The sequence below is a fragment of the Eretmochelys imbricata genome, chromosome 3, assembly GCF_965152235.1.
Source record: "Eretmochelys imbricata isolate rEreImb1 chromosome 3, rEreImb1.hap1, whole genome shotgun sequence".
Classification (NCBI taxonomy): Eukaryota; Metazoa; Chordata; order Testudines; family Cheloniidae; genus Eretmochelys; species Eretmochelys imbricata.
In genome coordinates, this window is record NC_135574.1 from 66,668,518 (window position 1) to 66,689,100 (window position 20,583).

General features: G+C 44.1%; 1 protein-coding gene across 8 annotated transcripts in view; it reads right to left on the reverse strand.

Annotated features, from left to right (window-relative positions):
• Nucleotides 1-20,583, reverse strand: part of SYNCRIP (synaptotagmin binding cytoplasmic RNA interacting protein) — a 37,837-nt gene that overhangs the window by 8,566 nt on the left and 8,688 nt on the right. For all 8 annotated transcript variants that reach the window (XM_077812791.1, XM_077812789.1, XM_077812788.1 and 5 more), the window contains 4 exons: nt 17,456-17,591; nt 16,454-16,659; nt 10,665-10,814; nt 2,308-2,429 (listed from right to left, as the gene is read on the reverse strand). In XM_077812791.1, coding sequence (XP_077668917.1) covers nt 2,308-2,429; nt 10,665-10,814; nt 16,454-16,659; nt 17,456-17,591 — 614 coding nt within the window. The remainder of the gene's footprint in view (nt 1-2,307; nt 2,430-10,664; nt 10,815-16,453; nt 16,660-17,455; nt 17,592-20,583) is intronic.

Sequence of the window (20,583 nt, forward strand, 5' to 3'; positions counted from 1 at the left end):
AAAATGTAATTTTTCTAGTATATTATACCCACTGTAGCATTACAACCACTTGATTTCCATTCTCCTGATTACTTCCGTGTCAAGGAATGTTGCCCTCTCTCTTCAATCTTAACACAGATTGATTTTTGCAGGAGGTTCAAAATAAGGGAGCACCAATCCAGCAGACCTTGCCTAGTCATTACAATAGTAGTTCTTAAACTTAAGATCTGGTTTCATAAGCAGATGGAACATTTGAATTCATACATTACAATTTAGATTAAGTAGAAGTACATAAGAGGGGAAAAGTACATGGTTATTTAAAACTAATCTGTACTACATTTACAAAATGTCTCCTTAAGATCTGAGAATCACAGCCAGCTTCTTTCAAGTAACAAAGACAACACTAACCACACACACTTTATAGCTATATACTCCCCTGCCCCTTCATCTTTTTGAATCCTAAAGAAATTAAAAACCCTTGCAATTCAACAAGTAGCACATTTAAAATTCAAATATGCCCAGAATAAGTCACTGAACAGAACTGCTTGTCTGCCTTTGTAGTGGTATTTTAGTTAGCTTGCCAGATCAAAGAGGAATGATAGATATCTAAGAGTTACTCTTATGAATGGATCTGAAAGAGGGACTGAACAAGGCGCCTATCACCGCTTTTATTCAAAATAGGAGAGAGACTGGAATTGTTTAGCACAGGATCACCAGATTAACAGAGGCATATAAAATAAATGAATTGGCATAGTTACACAATAGATTATACAATGAAATAATTTTATGCAGTATGAGATCAACAGGGAAATTTGTTGCTGTACACTAGAGGCAATAAGTTTCAGATATTTAATAAATATACAGGCAGTTACCCTAAACAAAAAAGTACTGCTGATGTAATAGTTAAGCTTTAGAGAATACTCTGATGACCAGCTAGTTACACAAGAATCCACTCCTCTCTCCCAAAGGGGGCGGGGGGGGGGGGGGGGGGGAGGGAGAGAAGGAGGAGGAAGAGGAGTACAGTATTGTATAATTGATCAGGTGCCTTTTTCCTCTATAGAATGAGGTACAGGGCACTATCAGAGTCTAGATACAGGACTAAAAAGAGACTGTTGGCCCATTCCACTTTGGGAACCTTTTTTCCTTTTGACACCAGTTAAAGCCGAAGGGGGGTGGGGGGGAGGGAGAGAGAGAGAGAGAACAGAATGTCAAATAAGTATCAACAAAATAGAGACATGCAGGCAACTGCCTCTACTGTAAAAATATGTTCATGTAACTTGCCATAGTACTCTAAACTGTACTTCACAAACAGGTATTCTTATGGCTGCATCTGAGACATGGCATACAGGAGGGACAAAGGAAGTTGGTTTGCCTAACTGAAAAATGTAAGTGAAGCAGAAAAATACTTGACATGAAGAATAGAGTCCAAAAGAGAATAGTGAAGCCTATGGCTAACATGACCAGGGAAAGGAACAGCAGGGCCAGCGAGAGCTTTGGGGCAGTAAATGACAGTGGCAAGCAAGGCAATCTTAAACAATTCCAGTTGTGCACAACGTCGCCATCTAAAGATTAGTATTATTCTGTTTCACCTAGCCATTCCGTCTTCTTGGATGTCAAGCAGCAACATAGGTGTTTTTGGAAATGCAGGGTGGGAGTGAAGAAAACTGCAGGATATCCAATTTAAACCCAAGCAGAAAATATATGAAAGCATTAAAGGCTATAGTGGCAAGCTACTCATTTTTTGTTCTGCAAAATCTTCACTTTCGTTTTTAAAATCTTCGCAAGCTTACTGATCATCACTGAAGTGGCAAAAATGTTGTTGGACAGAGCAATCACACCAACAATTTACATTTAGGCACCATAGTACTGCTTCAAAGTTTGCTCAGATGAGCATGCATCTCACGTGGGTGCACCTGACAGTACAAAAGTATGTGGCTCTTTAGAAGATGACCAGCTCATCTCTCCCAATTTGCTCCCATGATCTTCAAATTTGACCTGGATAACTGGACATGCATCCAGTTCAGCCACTACTCAATTTAGGCTGTAAACTCTCCAGGGCAGCAGTTTTATTTTCATTTGGGTTTGTACAGCACTTGGCAAAATGTGATCCCAATCATGACTGAGGCTGGCCTTTGGGCACTACTGTGATATACCAGTAATTCCTCCATATAATAACTACTCAAATGCATCCTACACCTATGGAAGTGAAATTTAAGACACTAATACACTTCATCATTCTTGCTACTTAACCCCCATGCTATGGTTTTTGTAAAAAAAAGCACGTGTGTGTGACAAATCAATACACAATGTGCATGAACTTATACTTACATTTGATTTTTAGCCGCTTGTCTCTGAGCTTTCCGTTCTTTTCTTTTTTGATCTGGTGGCTTAGCAAACACAATTTCAATATTTTCTCCCTCTAAATCTTTGCCATTCATTTCTTCCATTGCCTGAAGGAAGTAACCAGATTTTAGATATACTTTTAAGGGCATTCAGGGCATATTTTAAGGGGCAGAAAAAGAATAAAGGGTTTTTTTTTAATGGTATCACCCAGAACTAGCCATGATTGTGTATCTGGAAGTCACACTGCAGATTACTCTTGGGGTTTCAAATAATTACTAAAGCCTGATTTTCAAAACCAAGATATCCTTTACCTGTTAAAAAATTTCTTCCACTTACAACTGTGGACATACTATTGAAATCTCTGCAAATAGCGTACTACAATTCAGCTCTGGGATCTCATTAAGAATCATATTTACAACAATGGGTAGCAGTAAAGCTTAGTTAGATTCAAGTGAAAAATACTTGTATACAAAGAAATGCTCTGCTCCTAGAACAAGAGACCAATCTTGTGGATTTAAAAAAAAGACTGTTACCTACCTTTTGTAATAATTATTCTTCGAGATGCGTTGCTCATGTCCATTCCAAAAGGTGTGTGCACACACCGCGTGCTCGATTGTCAGAAGGTTTTACCCTAGAGGTACCCATCAGGGTGTGGAGCCCCCTGGACTGGCGCCTTTATGGCAGTGTATATAGATCCTTGCCGACTGGCTGCCTGCTCAGTTCCTTCTTGCTGGAATACTCCGACAGAGGGGAGATGGGCAGGATTTGGAATGGACATAAGCACCATATCTCGAAGAACAGTTACAAAAGGTAGGTAACCGTCTTTTCTTCTTTGAGTGATTGCTCATGTCCATTCCAAAAGATGACTCCCAAGTAGTTTAGACGGAGAGGGGTCGGAGTTCACCGAGTTACTGATGGTAGTACTGCCTTGCTGAAGGGTACATCATCCCTCGCCTGTTGGGTGATGGTGTAGTGCAACGTAAACGTGTGGATGGAAGACATATGTCTTAGACAGTGACCTGCGCAAGAAATGCGGTGGATGATGCCTGCGCTCTTGTGGAGTGTGCTGTTAACGGCGGGGCTGGAATTTTAGCTAAGTCGTAGCACGTTCTGATGCAGGACATAATCCACGATGGAATACCCTGGGACCAGACGGGGAACCTCTTCATCCTCTCGGCGATTGCAATAAAGAGCTGTGGTGACTTATGAAACAGCTTAGTGCGTTCAGTATAGAAGGCAAGGGCACACCTGACGTCTAGGGAATGGAGTGCTCGTTCTTTGTTGCTGGCATGAGGCTTAGGAAAAAATACCAGTAGGAATATGTCCTGATTCACATGAAAATACAAGACAACCTTAGGTAGGAACCCTGGGTGTGCGCATAGCTACACCTTGTCTTTGTAAAAGACCATGTAGGGAGGCTCGTAAGTAAGTGCTCTGAGCTCAGGGATCCTTCTGACTGAGGTTATGGCCACCAGAAAAGCCACCTTCCAGGAGAGACAGGATAAGGGCAGGTCGCCAGTAGCCTGAAAGGGGGCCCATAAAGTCTGGAAAAAACCAGGTGAAGATCCCACTGGGGAACAGGCTGCCTCACCTCAGGATAAACCCTATCTAAGTCCTTAAGAAACTGTCCCACCGGGGGATTGCTAAAGATTGACCTGCCCCCTATGCCCAGGTGGAAGGCCGAGATGGCCGCCAGGTGCACCTTAATAGAAGGTATAGCCAGCCCCTGTTGCTTCAGGTACAAGAGGCAGTCAAGCACAAAAGGGAATAGAGGCTTGTTGCGGGGGGAAGGAGGGGGTTGGAGAAACCTTTCTATAGGGACCAAATGGTGAAAAGCTTCCACTTTACCAGGTATGTTGCATGAGTAGAGGGTTTCCTGCTTCCCAACAGAACTTCCCTAACAGAGTCTGAACACTGGAGTTCAAGTTGGTTTAGCCATGGAGTTTCCATGCCATGTAGAGGAGGGACTCCAGGTTGGGATGTTGTAGTCTGCCATGATGGACATCTGGAAGCATGGGGAGGGCCACTGGCCTGGTCACTGATAGGTTCAGCAATGTGGTGAACCAGTACTGTCATGGCCATGCAGGTCTTATGAGGATGACTGAAGCCCTGTCCTGCTGATCTTGAGGAGGACTTTGTGTATGAGTTGGAAGGGCAGGAACACATAGCAGGTGAGTCCTCCATGGCAGATGAAAGGCATCCACTATGGAGCCATAGCTGTGGTTATGAAAGGAGCTGAATAGGTTGCACTTCCTGTTGTTCTGCATCGCGAACAGGTCCATGAGGGGATAGCCCCACCTGTGGACAATCGAAAGGGCGATGTCCACTCTGAGTGACCTATTGTGAGTGTTGAATGAGCAGCTGAGATGGTTCGTACTGTGCCCCCAGTAGGTATGAGGCATGTAGCTGGATATAATGTGCGATGCAGAACCGGAGAGATTCCTGGCACAGGGGAGAGGAGTGAGCACCACTCTGTTTGTTTATACAGAACATGGCTGTGGTGTTGTCTGGCATAACTTGACACACTTTCCCTGCAGGTGGGCCTGGAACATCTGGCAAGCCAGGCGAACCGCTCTCAGCTCTCTGACATTGATGTGCAGCGATAGTGCTGGTTGTAACCACAGGCCTTGAGTTCTGATACTGCCCAGGTGCACTCCCCAGCCTGTCTCTGATGCGTCAGTGACCAGCAACAATAAGGACTGAAGTTTGGCGAAGGGCACTTCCACACAGACCACCTGAGGGACTCGAGAATCTTGGGCAGGAGGGTAACTAGTCTCTCCAGAGAGTCCCGGCTGGGTCTGTATACGCTCGTCAATCAAGCCTGGAGCGGGCAAAGGCACAACTTGGCATGCTGCACTACATACGTGCAGGCTGCCATGTGCCCAAGAAGCTTCATGCAGTTTCTGACCGTGGTGGTTGGGAACCTGTGGAGGCTATCGAGGATGCCCTTGATGCTTTGGAACCAAGACCTGAGAAGGAAGGCTCTGGCCTGAGTGGAGTCCAGGAGAGCCCCGATTAACTCTTATTTTCTGGGTTGGGACCAGCGTAGACTTGGGCACATTCAGAATGAGCCCTAGCCTGCTGAAAGTGGTTCATGCGTGGGCCACGTGCTCCAGCACTTGCACTCGGGAATTGCCTTCGATGAGCCAGTCGTCCAGGTAAGGGAAGACCTGTACCTGGAGTTTGTGCAGGGAGGCTGCCACAACTGCCATGCACTTTCTGAACACATGCAGGGCTGCTGAAAGTCGGAACGGTAGTATGGTGAACTGGTAGTGTAGGCCGTTAACTACGAATCTCAGGAATCTCCTGTGTGCTGGGATAATCGATATATGAAAGTACACGTCCTTCAAATCGAGGGTGGAGTACCAGTCCCCCGGATCCAGGGAAATCACTGAGCCTCACTTTACCTCATAGGAATGTTGGGATACTGGACTTATACAGCACTTTGAGAGTCCTCTGATGAAAGGCTTGATATAAGAACACGGTATCAGTTATTAATTTGTCATTGTCTTCATTACAGAGCACATTTCCAGTGTAGAGGGAAGATTTCTCTGCAGAAATAGAGTTCAGGGCCTTCCAAGTCCTGTTATGTCCTGTAGCTGTGAGTGCTCCCTTGTCTTCTGATACATTTAGAAATTTATCCCATTCTAAAGCACCTTTACTACCAACATTCCAATCTCAGTGGACAGAGGAGGATTTTTTTAGTAGGGTTAAACTTCTATGTATCTGAATAACTGTAGTGAGTTCTCTAACAGAGAAGTATTTCCCCATGATTACAGCTGTTCTCTTATGACCAAAGGGGGACTGAGGTATAAAAACATGCCTGTAACAATAATACCTCAGGCAGTGTCACTAGATCTCCTTCGCTAAACTGGAACATGCCATGACAAAGCTTTGAAGGGAGACAAAGGGCTTGTTTATATGAAAAGTTGATAGGTGGGAAACTGGGGTGTAGAACAGCGCTGTAGTCTGCTGTGCACCTGCCATGTGCTAAAAGTTCCATAGTGGGCTTTGATCTACAGCAGGATGGAACTTTGTGGGGGTGGGGGGGGGTAGCTCTGTGGTTTGAGCATTGGCCTGCTAAACCCAGGGTTGTGAGTTCCATCCTTGAGGGGGCCATTTAGGGATCTGGGGCAAAAATTGGGGATTAGTCCTGCTTTGAGCAGGGGCTTGGACTAGATGACCTCCTGAGGTTCCTTCCAACCCTGATATTCTGTGATTTTAAGGAATGATGGTGGCCAGAGAGACCATATGAAACTTCAGCTTCCTTATGAACTTGCTGAGGTTTTGCAGATCCAGGATAGACCTGAGTCCACCCTTGGCTTTGAGGATGAGAAAATATCAGGAGTAGAACCCCCTGACCCTGAACTCCTGAGGAACCTCTTCTATTGCCCCCAGTGTGAGGAGTGATTGCACCTCCTGTAGCAGGAGTTACTCGTGGCTCGTGAGAGGGGTCCCTGAAGAGGGATGGGGAACGCAGGTAGGGGCAGACTGGATAGAATATCCGACCCCTACCATGCTCAGGACCCAGCAATCTGCCGTGCCTGGGCCCGGGTTACTTCAGAAGTAGGACAGACTGTTCACAAAGGGAAGGCAAGGATCCGGGATCTGGGTTGGTGCTCCACCCCCCGGCGCACCTTCAAAAGTTTGGCTTCGAAGCAGGGGGCTGCTTGGAGGAGCCTTGACCCTGGACTGAGGAGGACCATGGGGGATATCTCCTGTTTTTGCCCCTCCTCCGGCTATAGTCCTGCTTAGGTGGGGGGCCCAGATAGAATCGTGAAGGAGGCTGAGGCGTAAAGGGTTTTCTCTGGGGTGCCGTGTTTGAGGATTGCACATGAGTCCTTGAGACTGTGCAACCTGGAGTCTGTTTTGTCCGCAAACAGCCCTGCAAAGTATTCTAGACCTCCACCGGGAATCCAGAAGCCTGCAGCCATGAGGTACGCCTCACGGTGATGGCCTTGGCCATGGTTCGCACCACCGAATTGGCGGAGTCCAAAGCTGCCTGGAGGGAGGTTCTAGGCACCACCCTGCCTTCTTCTATGACTGCCACAAACTCCTGTCATGAGTCCAATGGGAGCAGTTCCCGGAACTTGGAGAGGGTGTTCCAGGAGTTGTATGCACAGTAGTTCAGTACCGCCTGCTGATTGGAGGTTCAAGCTGGAGCACCCCAGTCAAGTATACCTTTCGACCGAAGAGGTCCAGCTTCTTAGCTTCCTTATTTTTAGGGGTGGGCCCCGGCTGCCCCAGACGCTCTTTGTGGTTTGCTGCATCAACCAGCAATGTCCTGGGTTGGGGGTGGGTGAAGAGGTGCTCGTACCCCATTTGCGGGACAAAGTAATGCCTCTCTACACCCCTGGACGTTGGTGGTACAGAAGCTGGGATTTACCAGAGCACCTTATTGGTGGTCTGGATAGTCTAAATAAGCGGCAGTGCCACTCTAGAAGGACCCTCTGGGGTAAGTATGTCCACCATGGGGTCTGAGTCTTCCACCACCTCCTCCGTGGCCATGTTAAGGGTCTGGGCCACCCTCCTGAGGAGGTCTTGGTGGGCTTTCATGTCCATCGCACAAGGGACTCTGTAGTGCCCGCCACTGCCTCGTACGGTGAGGAGGATGAGGCGGCTCAAAGTGGGACAGGGTCCTCTTGCCTCTCTGGTTCCCTGGTGACCTCAGGAACATCCACCGATGCAACCACTAGCAGAGGGGGGCTGCCGGCATAGGCGGCTCTGACCTTGCGCTCGGCGCAGGAGGCCCAGGCTCTGAGCTCCGCAGTGGGTCCTTGGGAGTCCTGCATTTGTCAGGGGCAATGGACTTCACAGAACGTGGGGCACAGGCAGCAGAGACCACCAATGCTGCCCTGGAGCCCTGCCCTTGGCCCTGGTGGTAGGCCCAAGGTGTCCAAAAGGGCCATTGTACTGGTTCCTTCCACTGAGGAGGCCAGGACACCATCGGTACCGAGGGTTCCTGCACCCCGCGATGCAGAGACCGGTGCCGGAATCTCCAGCAGTACTGGCTGCATCTGGACACTGACGACTCTGCCTCAGACTCCGATGTGCAGTCCAACCTGACCAGAGAGGAGTGGATCCCAACAGTGCTGGGGAGCGGTGCTGCAGTGATGAAGAATGGTGCCGCACCATGGTGGGCATGCTGCAGATGGTGCCACTGCCTGGGCCTGCCCCGCCTTGCAGAGGGATAGCTCAGTGGTTTCAGTATTGGCCTGCTAAACCCAGGCCAATTGGGAGATCAATCCTTGAGGGAGCCATTTAGGGATCTGGGGCAACAACTGGGGATTGATTCTGCTTTGAGTAGGGGGGTTGGACTAGATGACCTCCTGAGGTCCCTTCCAACCCTGATATTCTAGGATTCTATGATACTGGAGCTAGTACATGGGAATGAGAGGCTGGGGACCGTGCCGTCACAGCAATTAAGTCCTGCACAGCCTCAAAAGTATCTGGTGTGGAGGGGAGGTCCAGGTCCCCCTCCAACACTTCCCAGACCAGGGAGTCCATGGACACTGGACTCAACGGACCTGCCCTCAAGGCTGGGGTTGATAGTGCTGGGACTGATGGGCCAGCCTTCTGGTTTCCTAACACAGGACGCACCGCGCTGGAGTCCTGCCTACTATTCTTGGTGGAGCTGGGCCGCTCCCCTGCCGCCTTCTTCTTGTGCGGCACCAGGGATTGTGAACGGTGCCACACCGATGAGCCGGCCTTCCACGCGGGGGAGCGGTGTCAATGCTACTTACGAGAGTCCTTCCTCAGTGCTGAGGTGTCCTGCATCAAGGCCGGTGTGCTATGCACCAAGGCTCCCAGTGCAGACTCTTGAGCCGGTTGAGGCCGAAGCTCAGACTCCATTAAGAGGAGTCTGAGGCAACAGTGTCTCTCTCTCAGTTCTGGGCTTGAATCCTCTGCAAATGGTGCACTTGTCTTGCATATGGCCCTCTCCTAAGCACTTCAGACAAGCAGCATGCGGATCCCCTTTGGGCACAGGCTTACCGCACCTTTCGCATGGCTTAAACCCCTGGGGTTGCAGCATGTCTCAGTGACAGGGAAAAATATCGGGGGAGGGGAACCCCCCCCAACTTAAACCTACTAATAAAACTAACTAGTGAAAAACAACTATATACACAGAAAGACACGAGGAAACACTTGCAAAGCAAGAGACAAGTTGCTCCAATGACCATCACTTGCAGTAAGAAGGAACTGAGCAGGCAGGGGGTCAGCAGGAACCTATATACACTGCTATAAAGGCACCACTCAAGTGGGCTCCACAGCTGACCCAACAGATACTGCTAGGGTAAAATTTTTCAACGATCGTGCACACAATGCGTGCACACACCTTTTGGAATGGACATGAGCAATTACGCAAAAAACATTTTTGCTCTTTTGTTTTCTCTTTATAAACTTTTCCTTACTGATTAGGTGCAAAAGGAAATCTGCTTCTCAGCCTCACGTAACAGAAGTGGATACTGTCATTCTATCCATACAATGAAAGTTTCTCACCAAATGTTTGGAAATGGAGTTTCAAAAGAGGGGGATCAGAGATCCTACCACTTTCAACGATCCTTTGGACTCCAAAGGAGACCCAGCCTGCAGAGTATGCCTATACGGTAGGGATTCTTACTCCATTCACCCAAGCTTTTTCACCAAGCTATCTGGACAAGTGGGGAAAGTTGCAAACCTATGTGCATATTTCACCCAAAGGTGTAGAAATCTGGTATGTGAACAAATACTGCCAGTCATTCTACCAAAACCAAATGAGGAAGAAACACAAAGCAAAGGGATGAAACAAAGGAGTTATTCCTGAATTTCTCTTTGGGAGGGAGAGTATATCACAAGGAAGAAGGGAGGAGAGGAGGGAGTAATCACTCAGTAGGATATCTCTGTCAGCAAAAAAGCAAATGGTTAACTCTGCTCCTAGGAAGTTTGTTTTGTGTTTCAGTGGTTACATTACTAACAAAATTTTCCACCAAGATTCTCAGGTAGCAAAATTGGTCTTTTAATCCCAAAGGAACTTCCTTATATTTGATAAGTGGATGAAAGTTCTGGCATCCCAGTCACTGTTTTCACAGAAGGCCATTAGCTTAAAACAGAACCTTCTATTTTCAATAGATAATAGTCACCAATATTAACAGCAATTTACATGAAGCATTCTCCTTCCCTGAATTCAGATAGTGTAGAACATCCTATGGAAAGGCCCAACATGTAACTTCACTTTATGCTGTTACTAGTTAACAATTTAATGCTTCACATAATTCCGCTTTCCCCCCAAAAGTATCCAATTTTTAAAATTTAAATTTGGTCATAACTTTTATGCACATAAAGTTAAGGTCCTTTTAACCTACCTTTACAGCACCATCCCGTTCATCAAAATGAATGAAAGCATAATCTTTTAGTTTCTTCACTCGCTCTAATTTTCCAAATTGACTGAAGGCCTTTTCTAGAATCTCCTCTGTTACAGTATTGGCAAGGTTACGTACAAACAACACTTTCACCTAAAAGACAATAAAAATCATGTTTCAATATACAAGTTTTGCCTAATATAATTAATTTCACAAAATGTTAGAGCTACAGCTAGTATCAATTCATTCTATTTATATGCAACATGCAACATTCTGCAACAAGTTTGAAAAATCAGTTTGCTGACTTGACAGTTGGATAAAATGATTTAATATTACTGAACAATCAATCACTCTAATCAGCGTTGTTTCTGAAAACAGTCAATCAGTAAGTTTTACCTCAAAGGAACCTTTTTTAATCATTTCAAAAAGTAAAGTTAGCAGCTAAGGATAGTTATATGTAGACGTTAACTATTCAAATTATCAACGTTTAAGCACCCATCACTGTAATAGCTAATCACTCAGCATGCCTTCTTTGCTTAGCCAATTTTGCCTCCACCTTCAAGCGCCTTGAAGATACCACATCAAATACAGTATTGTTGGCTAGAATACACTTTTACTGTCTATGATAAAAGGAACAGTAAGAGGGCAACCTGAAATGCAAAGCTTGAGGCTTAGCAATCTTATCTAGTATGGGAGAAAGTTACGTAAGGGCTTGTCTATATTAGAGCAGTCAGCCAGCTATGTTGTGAGTACTCAATGAAGCACCAAGAGCATCCACACAAGCCACCCTCAAATTGGTTAAGATATGCCCTTGCAGCCCTAGAGCGGATGTACTAATCTGTGGGCTATCAACCTTGACACCTGCCAAAGAAAGATCTGTCAAATAAAGCAAGCATCTTTTGCTTGCAGCTGAGCATATTCTCCATCCCACCATACCCCTTATTAGTAATGCCAGACCACAGTCTCTATTCCCCTGCCCACAAATGCTCCTCAGCTCAGTCCACAAGTTTTCTATCAAAAAATCCAGTTGCAGATCAATAGCTAAGATCACACTTTCTGCCCCAGCCCTCTTCCCAGTAGTTTACTGGCTCAGGTTGCACCACTCAGTGATCCATAGACTTTTAACCAGTGAAAATACGGCACGGAGAGTGCAGCTGGTGGTCATGCTTAGCTACCATCTCCCCCTTCCTATGGCCCCTCCAGAGCAGATGGCGGGACCAAGGAGAGCAGGGTATGGGATGTGAGGAACACAGCCATCAGCTTTACTCCTGTTGCAGTAGCACCAGCCAGCACCAGATTCTCTCATTCTGAACCCACAAACGGCTTATCAGGATGAAATATGGCATAACCTGTGTGCTTATGTGCAGTATATTAAGAAGCAATATCTTGGGGGAGGGGGGAGCATGGATGGGCAGAAACTGCCGACTCAGACAGGGATCTATAGAAGAATCCTTGGCTAAAGGCCTGCAGAGAAAGTGTATAGGAGCTATGGGGGAGGAGGGAGGAGGCAGAGGAACACACGAATTACAATACTGGATCAGACCAGTGGTCCATCTAGTCTAGTGTCCTGTCTTCAACAATGGCCAAATAGCAACAGGCACAGAGGAAAGAGCAAAAAACCCATCGTAGGCAACAGAATAACCTACTTCCAAAGAAGTTTTTTTAATCCACATTAGAGCCTGCCTTATGCCCTGACTCCAAGAGCTTGTCTCTTCCAAAACCTTTTTTTAAACCTTAACTCCTCTGGATAGTCCTCCTATACATGTAAGTGTCCGAGTCCTTTTATAATCCCAATAAACTCTTTGCCTCGATGATCTTTTGTGGCAATGAATTTCAGAGTCTAATTCTGACTCGTGAAAAAGGATTTAAGTTTTAAATTTGTTGCCATCCAATTTAATTGACCAGCCCCTTGTCGTTTATTATTAGAAATGGTGAACAGCAGAGGACTTAGCAGACAAGCTTTACAGTCCACTGGCAACCCCAATGCCCACCCTTCCAATCTCAGGTGGACATTACATCAATTGTTGCCTCTCCAAAAAAAGAACTAAAGCATGTATTGATTCTAGACAATTTTTAATTAACTGCAGGGAAATGACTGGTTTAAACCTTCTCCAGTACAGACAGATTCTATTCTCTAATGCCTCAGACCTGGTCAAACTGTGCACTATGTATCTAATCAACAAGCTTGATCTCTGGAAAGGTCGTACACTAATACAGTGGTTCTCAACCAGGGGTACATGTATGCTGGGGGTATGCAGCCGTCTTCCAGGGGGTATATTATCTAGATATTTGCCTAGTTTTACAACAGGTTACATAAAAAAGGACTAGTGAAGCCAGTACAAACTAAAATTTCATGACTGTTTTATACTCCTCTATATACTGTACACTGAAATGTAGGTACAATATTTATATTCCAATCGATTTTATAATTATATGGTAAAAATGAGAAAGCAAGCAATTTTTCAGTAGTAGTGTGCTGTGACACTTTTGTATTTTTGTGTCTGATTTTGTAAGCAAGTAGTTTAAGTGAGATGAAACCTGGGGTACTCAAGACAAATCAGACTTCGGAAAGGGGTACAGTAGTCTGGAAAGGTCGAGAACTACTGCACTAATGAACAGGTCAGTTTAAGCATAAGGAAGCCAAGACAAGACAGTCTTCTCAGATGACATGCCTTCCCCCTTTGGGTTGAAATGGGAGAGAAAAAATAAAGTTCCCTTTTAGTTTGGACATAATGAAATAATAGTTAAGTTATGAGCCATGTACCCGCAGCCACGTGACCGTGTCCAAGATTTCAAAGACACCACTTAGGTTAACTGGCTGCTTAAATTGCCAGCCTTGATTATGCTTTGCAAGGTCCATTTGACAGTAACTACTGAATTGCCTCTTGAATTTTCCCTGGACTATGGTATCTCAGGATGCTGAATGCCAAAACCATTACTATGCTAAAAAAACGTTAACTTAAAGAAATGTTTATCATTAATGCAGTACTGAAAAATCTAGGAATTTTCCAGTTAAGGAAATAATAACCACACAATCCTCAATTCATATGCCTTATCAACCATTCACACAGATTACTAACAAGCAAGCCTCCACAGAGCACAAGTCTAACTTCTCAAACTTACAACCTCAATTTACCCTTCATCTATTTTAAACCACTTCAGGCATAAGGTTAACCTGGTCTTACCTTGCAGTTTCCATGATTTGTAGGAACTGTACACATATGTACAGCACTCCGAGGCCTAGCCTACATTACAAACCTATGTCGGTACAATCAGGTCACTCAGGTATATGGAAAATCCACACTCCTGAGCAACGCAGTTATGCCATACTCCTGGTGTAGACAACACTATGTAGACAGCGTAGGTAGCGTCTTCACTAAGTGCTACAGTGGCACTGGTGCAACTATGCCACTGCAGTGCTGTATGTTTAGATAAACCAGGGGTTGGCAATCTTTGAGAAGTAGCGTGCCATGTCTTCATTAATTTAAGGTTTCACGTGCCAGTAATAAATTTTACATTTACAGGGGCCCCCCCGATGGAACCCCAGACTGGCAGCGTGCTGAGCGGTGCCAGCGGCTGGGGCCCCAGCTGGCAGGGGCCGGCAGCCGGGACCCCAGACCCGCAGCGCAGGCGGCAGATGGAACCCCAGACCTTTTAAAGAGCATCAAAACTTAAGTGGGTCTGTGGATAAGTTTACAGAAGCGCATGCCTGCTCTGGCAGATGTTCTGAGGCCTACTATAGAGTAGTTCCCCTCCTTCAGAGTTCCATATATCTGCATGTGGTGTAGTGTAAGGAAAGAATTATAGCTGTTTGGGATTTGGGCAGGAAAGGGAGTGGAGGAAAAGCCTTTTCTCCATCTTTAATTTCTTAAAGTTTAAGTCTTTCACACATGGGAAAAACCACTCCCGCAATCATCCTCCCACCCTGCATCCTCTACATCTCTCTATAGCCTTCAGATCTGAGCCAACCCCCTCTCTTTACTTTCCTCAGTCCTCTCCATCAAGCAGTCTCCCTTTCCTGCAGTTTAATTTGGAATCTCCATTCACACGTCTCTTGGTCCACTGCACTAAGTCTATGGCATTCCTGATCCCTTACATCTTTTCCATGCTCTTTCCCTTGGTCCTTTCAATGCCCTACTATCCCCCTGCCCCATTCAGCATTTAAAGTGTTTTTAGTTTGGTCAAAATCACTTATGTGGAGCGGGGCAGGGAACCAGGAAGCATTGCTTCCTAGCTCTCATGTTCCCCACCTCCACAGCTCTGCCCCAGAAGCCTACTACCCAGTGTTTTCTTCCTATCCATGCTCCCTTCACTTCCTACTCATCTGATCATTTTCAACAGCAGGAGTCCCTCACCAATGGTCAAAGAAAAAGTTAGATGGATCAGGGCTCCTCTCGTGATCAATCTCCTGGATCACAGGGAGAAGCTGCACTACAGAGGAAGTGCCATTTTGTAGGCAAACTATCTGAAAGACTCTGCACACTCCCTGCTGTTGAGTGACTACAACACTGGGCAACAAAGCAAAGGGGGATTAAAACTGACAGGCAAAACAGTAAGGGTACGTCTTCTGATCGATCTATTGGGGAAATCGATTTATCATGTCTCATCTAGATGCGATAAAATCAATCCCCGAAATGATGCCTGTACTCCACTTTGGCAGGAGGAGCAAGCGGAGTCGATGGGGGAGCCGCCGCGGTCAACTCGCCGCCATGAGGACAGCCAGGGAAGTCGAACTAAGATTGCATATCTTAGTTCGCACCCCCCCTCACAGTGTAGCCCACGCCTAAGAGATTCTATACTTCTGCTAGAAAAACAGCTATTTCATAAGATGAACCCTATTTGGCTCACCAAAGAGGAGACCCCATCCAAGACATCTTACCAAGTTCATCAAACTAGGGACACCTACTAGTCAGTCAACCATCTCAGGTCAGAGGAAAGGCAGATGAGATAGAGAGAAAAAGTAACTCAGAAAAGGGCTGTCTAGGGGGAATTGTGCTAGTGGCTAGGCAACAGAACCAAAAAGAGACAGGACTGGGCAACATCTGAGAACAGAAGTTTTCAGGTATGAATCAATTCATCTGCTTCTGCTGTGGCAAAATATAAGTCACAACAAAACTATTCTCTTGTTATTAAAAATGCTCCCCAAACTTAGTGTTTTGGTATGAAGAACTTAAGCTATGTGAACTTTGCACTCCAGAATGTTGCCACTACTGTTTCAGGGGGTCTGAAAGAAAAACACCCCACCACCACAACTGAAATAATGTCTAAGAGAAGTAATCGCTTGATTTGTGAAATTATAGCTTCTTGGATTCTGACAAGGATTTAAGAAAATTCAGGTTTATGTTCCTTGAAGTAGTACAGATATGAAGTTCCGTATTTAAATAAATTCAGTTTTACGGGCTGATCCAAACAGTCCCACTAATTCCTTTGAATCAAGGTCCTTAGTGTGAAGCCACAAAGCAACTTTGATTTTGAAGCCACTATGTCACTTACATAATTAGAGTACAGGCAGATTACAGGAATTGTGGCATAGATTTTCAGCACTGGCAGGAAACAAATATCAGTCAGCCCCAAGCAGTAATAAATACTACTTGCCAATGAAATTCCTGTTAGGCCTATAAGAATTGCTTTTAATTTTCAAGTGTTTTAGAATGCATTCACATCTTTACAACCCGGCTTTAACTCATCTATCAAGAAAGTGGTATTTCAACGTAGTGCTAATACCGGAAATATTTACCTTATGACAATTTAAGTGATGTGGGTATAATTATATTTCTCAGTTGCGTTATTACCTTTGCCATAACTTCAGGATCTGGATCTTCTATAGGGTCAGCCCATTCAACTGTAACAACATTTCCCCAGACTTTCACTTTTCCACTCATTAACCTACGTCTGGCCTGAGCAGCAGTTTTGTGATCTTCATATTCAAGGAAACAAAACCCCCTGTTCTTTTTCTTGTCATCAGGTTGATGATACAATATGACATCTGTGAGACCCTCTGTGAAATTAAGCAGAATATTTAATTTTGCTTCAATTGATGTGCTATACTATAAAGTGAAGGAATGATCCTACTTAAGGATATAAGTAAGTTACAAGCCGATGTGAAAGAGTGGATGAGCTTCAAAGATTTGTGTGAAGAAATGCCAAGATACATTTCTGTACTTTCAGAATACTAAGTTTTTATATCACATATCACTGCATTTTAGCATCAGTGGACATAATTATTCCTGTCCCATAAAAAGTAACACTGTTTTGTGTTTAAAAGACTTCTGAGAGCCTTCCTTCAAGTTGCACTTTTTGGATGCCTTTGTGCAGAAGTAACCCTTCAGCATTAAAGGGAAGTCAGTAACTTTAATCCACTAATGCACAGGACTCACACACAGAACTCCCCATATTGGTTAAATGTTGCCTTTAAAAAGGAGATCAATTTGTCCTTTGATACTGAAGGAACTTTGGTGAGTTGTGGAACAATGCATTTCTTTGAAAGAAACTTTCCTTGTATTGTATTTGCTAATTATTCATTAGATTAAATAAGTATAATAATCTAAGGTTTAGTTACACAGATTCAAATAAATGAAAATATGTATTATTCCAAAACACCACAACTGTTTAGGTATAATTACAAATATTACTGGTTCTTTCAAAAGTGAGAAGTCTGAACACTCAGGATAAAGCTAAGTGACCTCAGTTTAAAAGATTGTCATCATTCAACATCAGCCGAAAGATGGTGAAAAAAATCATCATTGATCACTCACATTTATTTTACCCAGTTCCCAATACACTTACTAACTTACCTGTTACTTTACTAAATTCTTCAACAATCTGTTCCTTGGTTTTACTCTTAGGAATAGAGCCAACAAAAAGCCTATTATTGGCAACAGAGATGCATACACCAATGTGTTTTCCGGAACGAATTTCATGATTATTGTACTGAAAGAAAAACAGACAATGGCAAATTACCACCAAACTTTCACTCTTCTCCACTCAAAAGCATCTGTAGCAGATATTTTACTTCCCTACAGCTGTGATGAACAGTGAGGTATTAACCCTTCAGTGGCCTGATGTATGCATACAAGAGTACTACACTTGTGGTACATTCACATCCTTTACCATTGGTCCCCAATTGCAGCCCTTTCTCCCAATGTCCTGGCTCCAGAATCAAGCTTTACTTCCAGAAGGAGCTTTTCTACTGTCTCAGTCTTCACAAGATGATGCACTATGCAGAACTACAGCAGTTGGTGCGTATTCTATCTGAAGTGTTGACAGTAAAGGTACTGCATCCAGTCACACTGCAGGGAAAAAACTTCCCCCGATTACCAACTATAAACTCTTCTTAAACTGAACTAGGCACATAATAGCAGGTATTTAGGTTCAGATCACAAAACCCTCAACAAGTTGGAGCCCAAGAAAAGCCCACTATTGGGAAAAAAAAAAAAAAAAAAAAACTATTGCTCTCATATAGACAATGTGTATACACTGCTTGACCTCTCCACCAATTCAGACAGCAACTTCTGGACAAAAACTGTAGCAAAAGACACATACACACGACACACAAATTAGCTATTTTCCTTGCAAGCTTCGCCACAGGCTGCTCTCCAGCTAGGAAAGTTGATGTTTCTTGACCAACATCTTGTCAAGGCAGTTAGCTTGCTATTCATTCCGCAAGGGATATTTTGTTCTTTGAGAGACTGACACCCTCCTGAACCCCAGAGCCCTCACTCCCCCAACCCGGAGCCCCCTCCTGCGCCCTGAACTCCTCATTTCTGGCCCCAGCCCAGAGCCCGCACCCCCAGCCGGAGCTCTCACCCCCTCTCGCACCCCAACCCTCAATTTTGCGAGCATTCACGGCCCACCATACAATTTCCATACCCAGATGTGGCCATCGGGCCAAAAAGTTTGCCCACCCGCCCTACAGTGTTTGCAGCCCAAAGACATTACAGCAGAGCGCTAATTTAACATTAAAACTGAGTAACCTATTCTCACTGTCCAATCTAAGAGAAGCAGAAAAAATTAACAGCATAGTAAAAAATAAGTTAAATTTTTTAATTTAATATCTGTGGATGTTACAATGTACATATGATTTTAAGAAGTGTTTTGTAAACCAGCAGAGTCCCTTTAAACATACCACCTGTAATCTTACATTAAACGGGGTCAGGCCCAGTATTTACACGGGAGATTGCCATGGAACACAGACAACAGAAACAGCATTGCCAAGTCAATATATTTATATCCCCCCTCCAGTCAGTTTTGAATCAATGTCCCAAACTGGTATTCGACACACTACTGAAGTGTCTTCTAAGCATGCAAAATAGGTCTGACCTCTTGGGGGCCAGTCATCTAACCCATACTACTTTCTGTAAACTAAGTGCATTAATCCAACAGCTCTGATTAGATGAATTTGTGTCATTTTACCCACCTAGAATTCAAACAACAGTTTCAGTTAGTGTATTCACTTCCTATATTGAACAATAAATTACACTGCTGTGTGCAGATGGCACAAATAACTTGAAGACACCTGTGGCTAACCTCACTTCTATCTGAGCTACTGGTCATCAGTTTTGCATTAGTTCTATATTTTTCTTTAACAGAGTTGAATAAAACCATGCTCATAATTTTATGGATTGTTACAATACGAAACTTTGTTCCTCAAGCAAGCATAAAGGCTTCTAAAATGGGAGAAGTTTAGAACAATGGAATCTTTCACAGAGCAGCCCAATAATCTTGGATAGTGGTAGGATAAAGAAAAATATAATCCAAAACAATGATTATATTACACCCAGGCATGGAATATTTTCTACCAAACACTCCATTACAGTGCCTCGATCTCAATTTACAACCACCCAAATTACTCTAGTCATGGACTTATTGAGCGAAGTCTGTTAATAGTTCCAAGTCATGCAATGTTCACTGAAGACTAGGATGACCCCAAACTCACTTTCAATAGTAATCCATAGTAAAATGTTAAACCAGGTTATCAGACAATAAATAGTGTGCTAAAAGTAAAATGATGTAAGCACACACGATTCTCCTGCTGAACTACTGCTTTGAAATCTACTTGAGATTGAGGAGGGAAGCAAATACAAGATGACAAATGTTCACTTTAACATGCTGAAGAACAGAAGCATGTGTGAAGACTGATTATTCAGTTCAGATTTATTACAAGAATCAAGGGTGAAAGAGCCAAAAAAAGGATTACAAATTCCACAAAATCTAAGGTTTATACAGAAACTAGCTTCTCCATTGACAACGCTTCATGAGCCACATATTGCCACCTTAACTAGTCTTACAGAAAAGGTGTAAGTCACACAACCAGAGCACTCAGCATGGAGTTCAACTAGCATACTGCATCCCCCAATTTCACAAGACATTTTCACCTCCATGTAGCATTAAACTTTAAAGCACTGTAAGGAGTATTTGTATGTTAAAGATAAGCATGGCAATCTAAGGGCCAGACTACATTATAGACAACGTTATAATTTACTCTGTGATCTGTTATAAAGAGCAAGACTAAACTATGTTATAACTAAACTATAGCCCTCTCCACATGTCAAATGAAATTTGGGGACAACGTATAGAATCAGTTCATACACAGTTCTACCCGTTTTTTAATTTTAAAACAAAATCCAGAGCTTGAATCATCTAAGTGGCAAATAGGAAATTTTCACAAGCTGGTGAGTGGGAAAAAGTCTAAGTATCAATTTCTACAGAATTTAAGTTCATAATTAAAAAAAAAAGTCTTTAGCCTTGGAGATACTAAGGTAAACCATCAAATATGACTTGTGTAAATCGATGCAACGTCATCTTCCTGAATCTGAGAAGGGCTCAGGCTAATCATGCAGCAGCAGCGGAATACTGACAAAGTTCCCATCAGTTTTCCTATTAATATTCAGAAGTCTATAGGCAACAGGGAAGTGGATGTTCT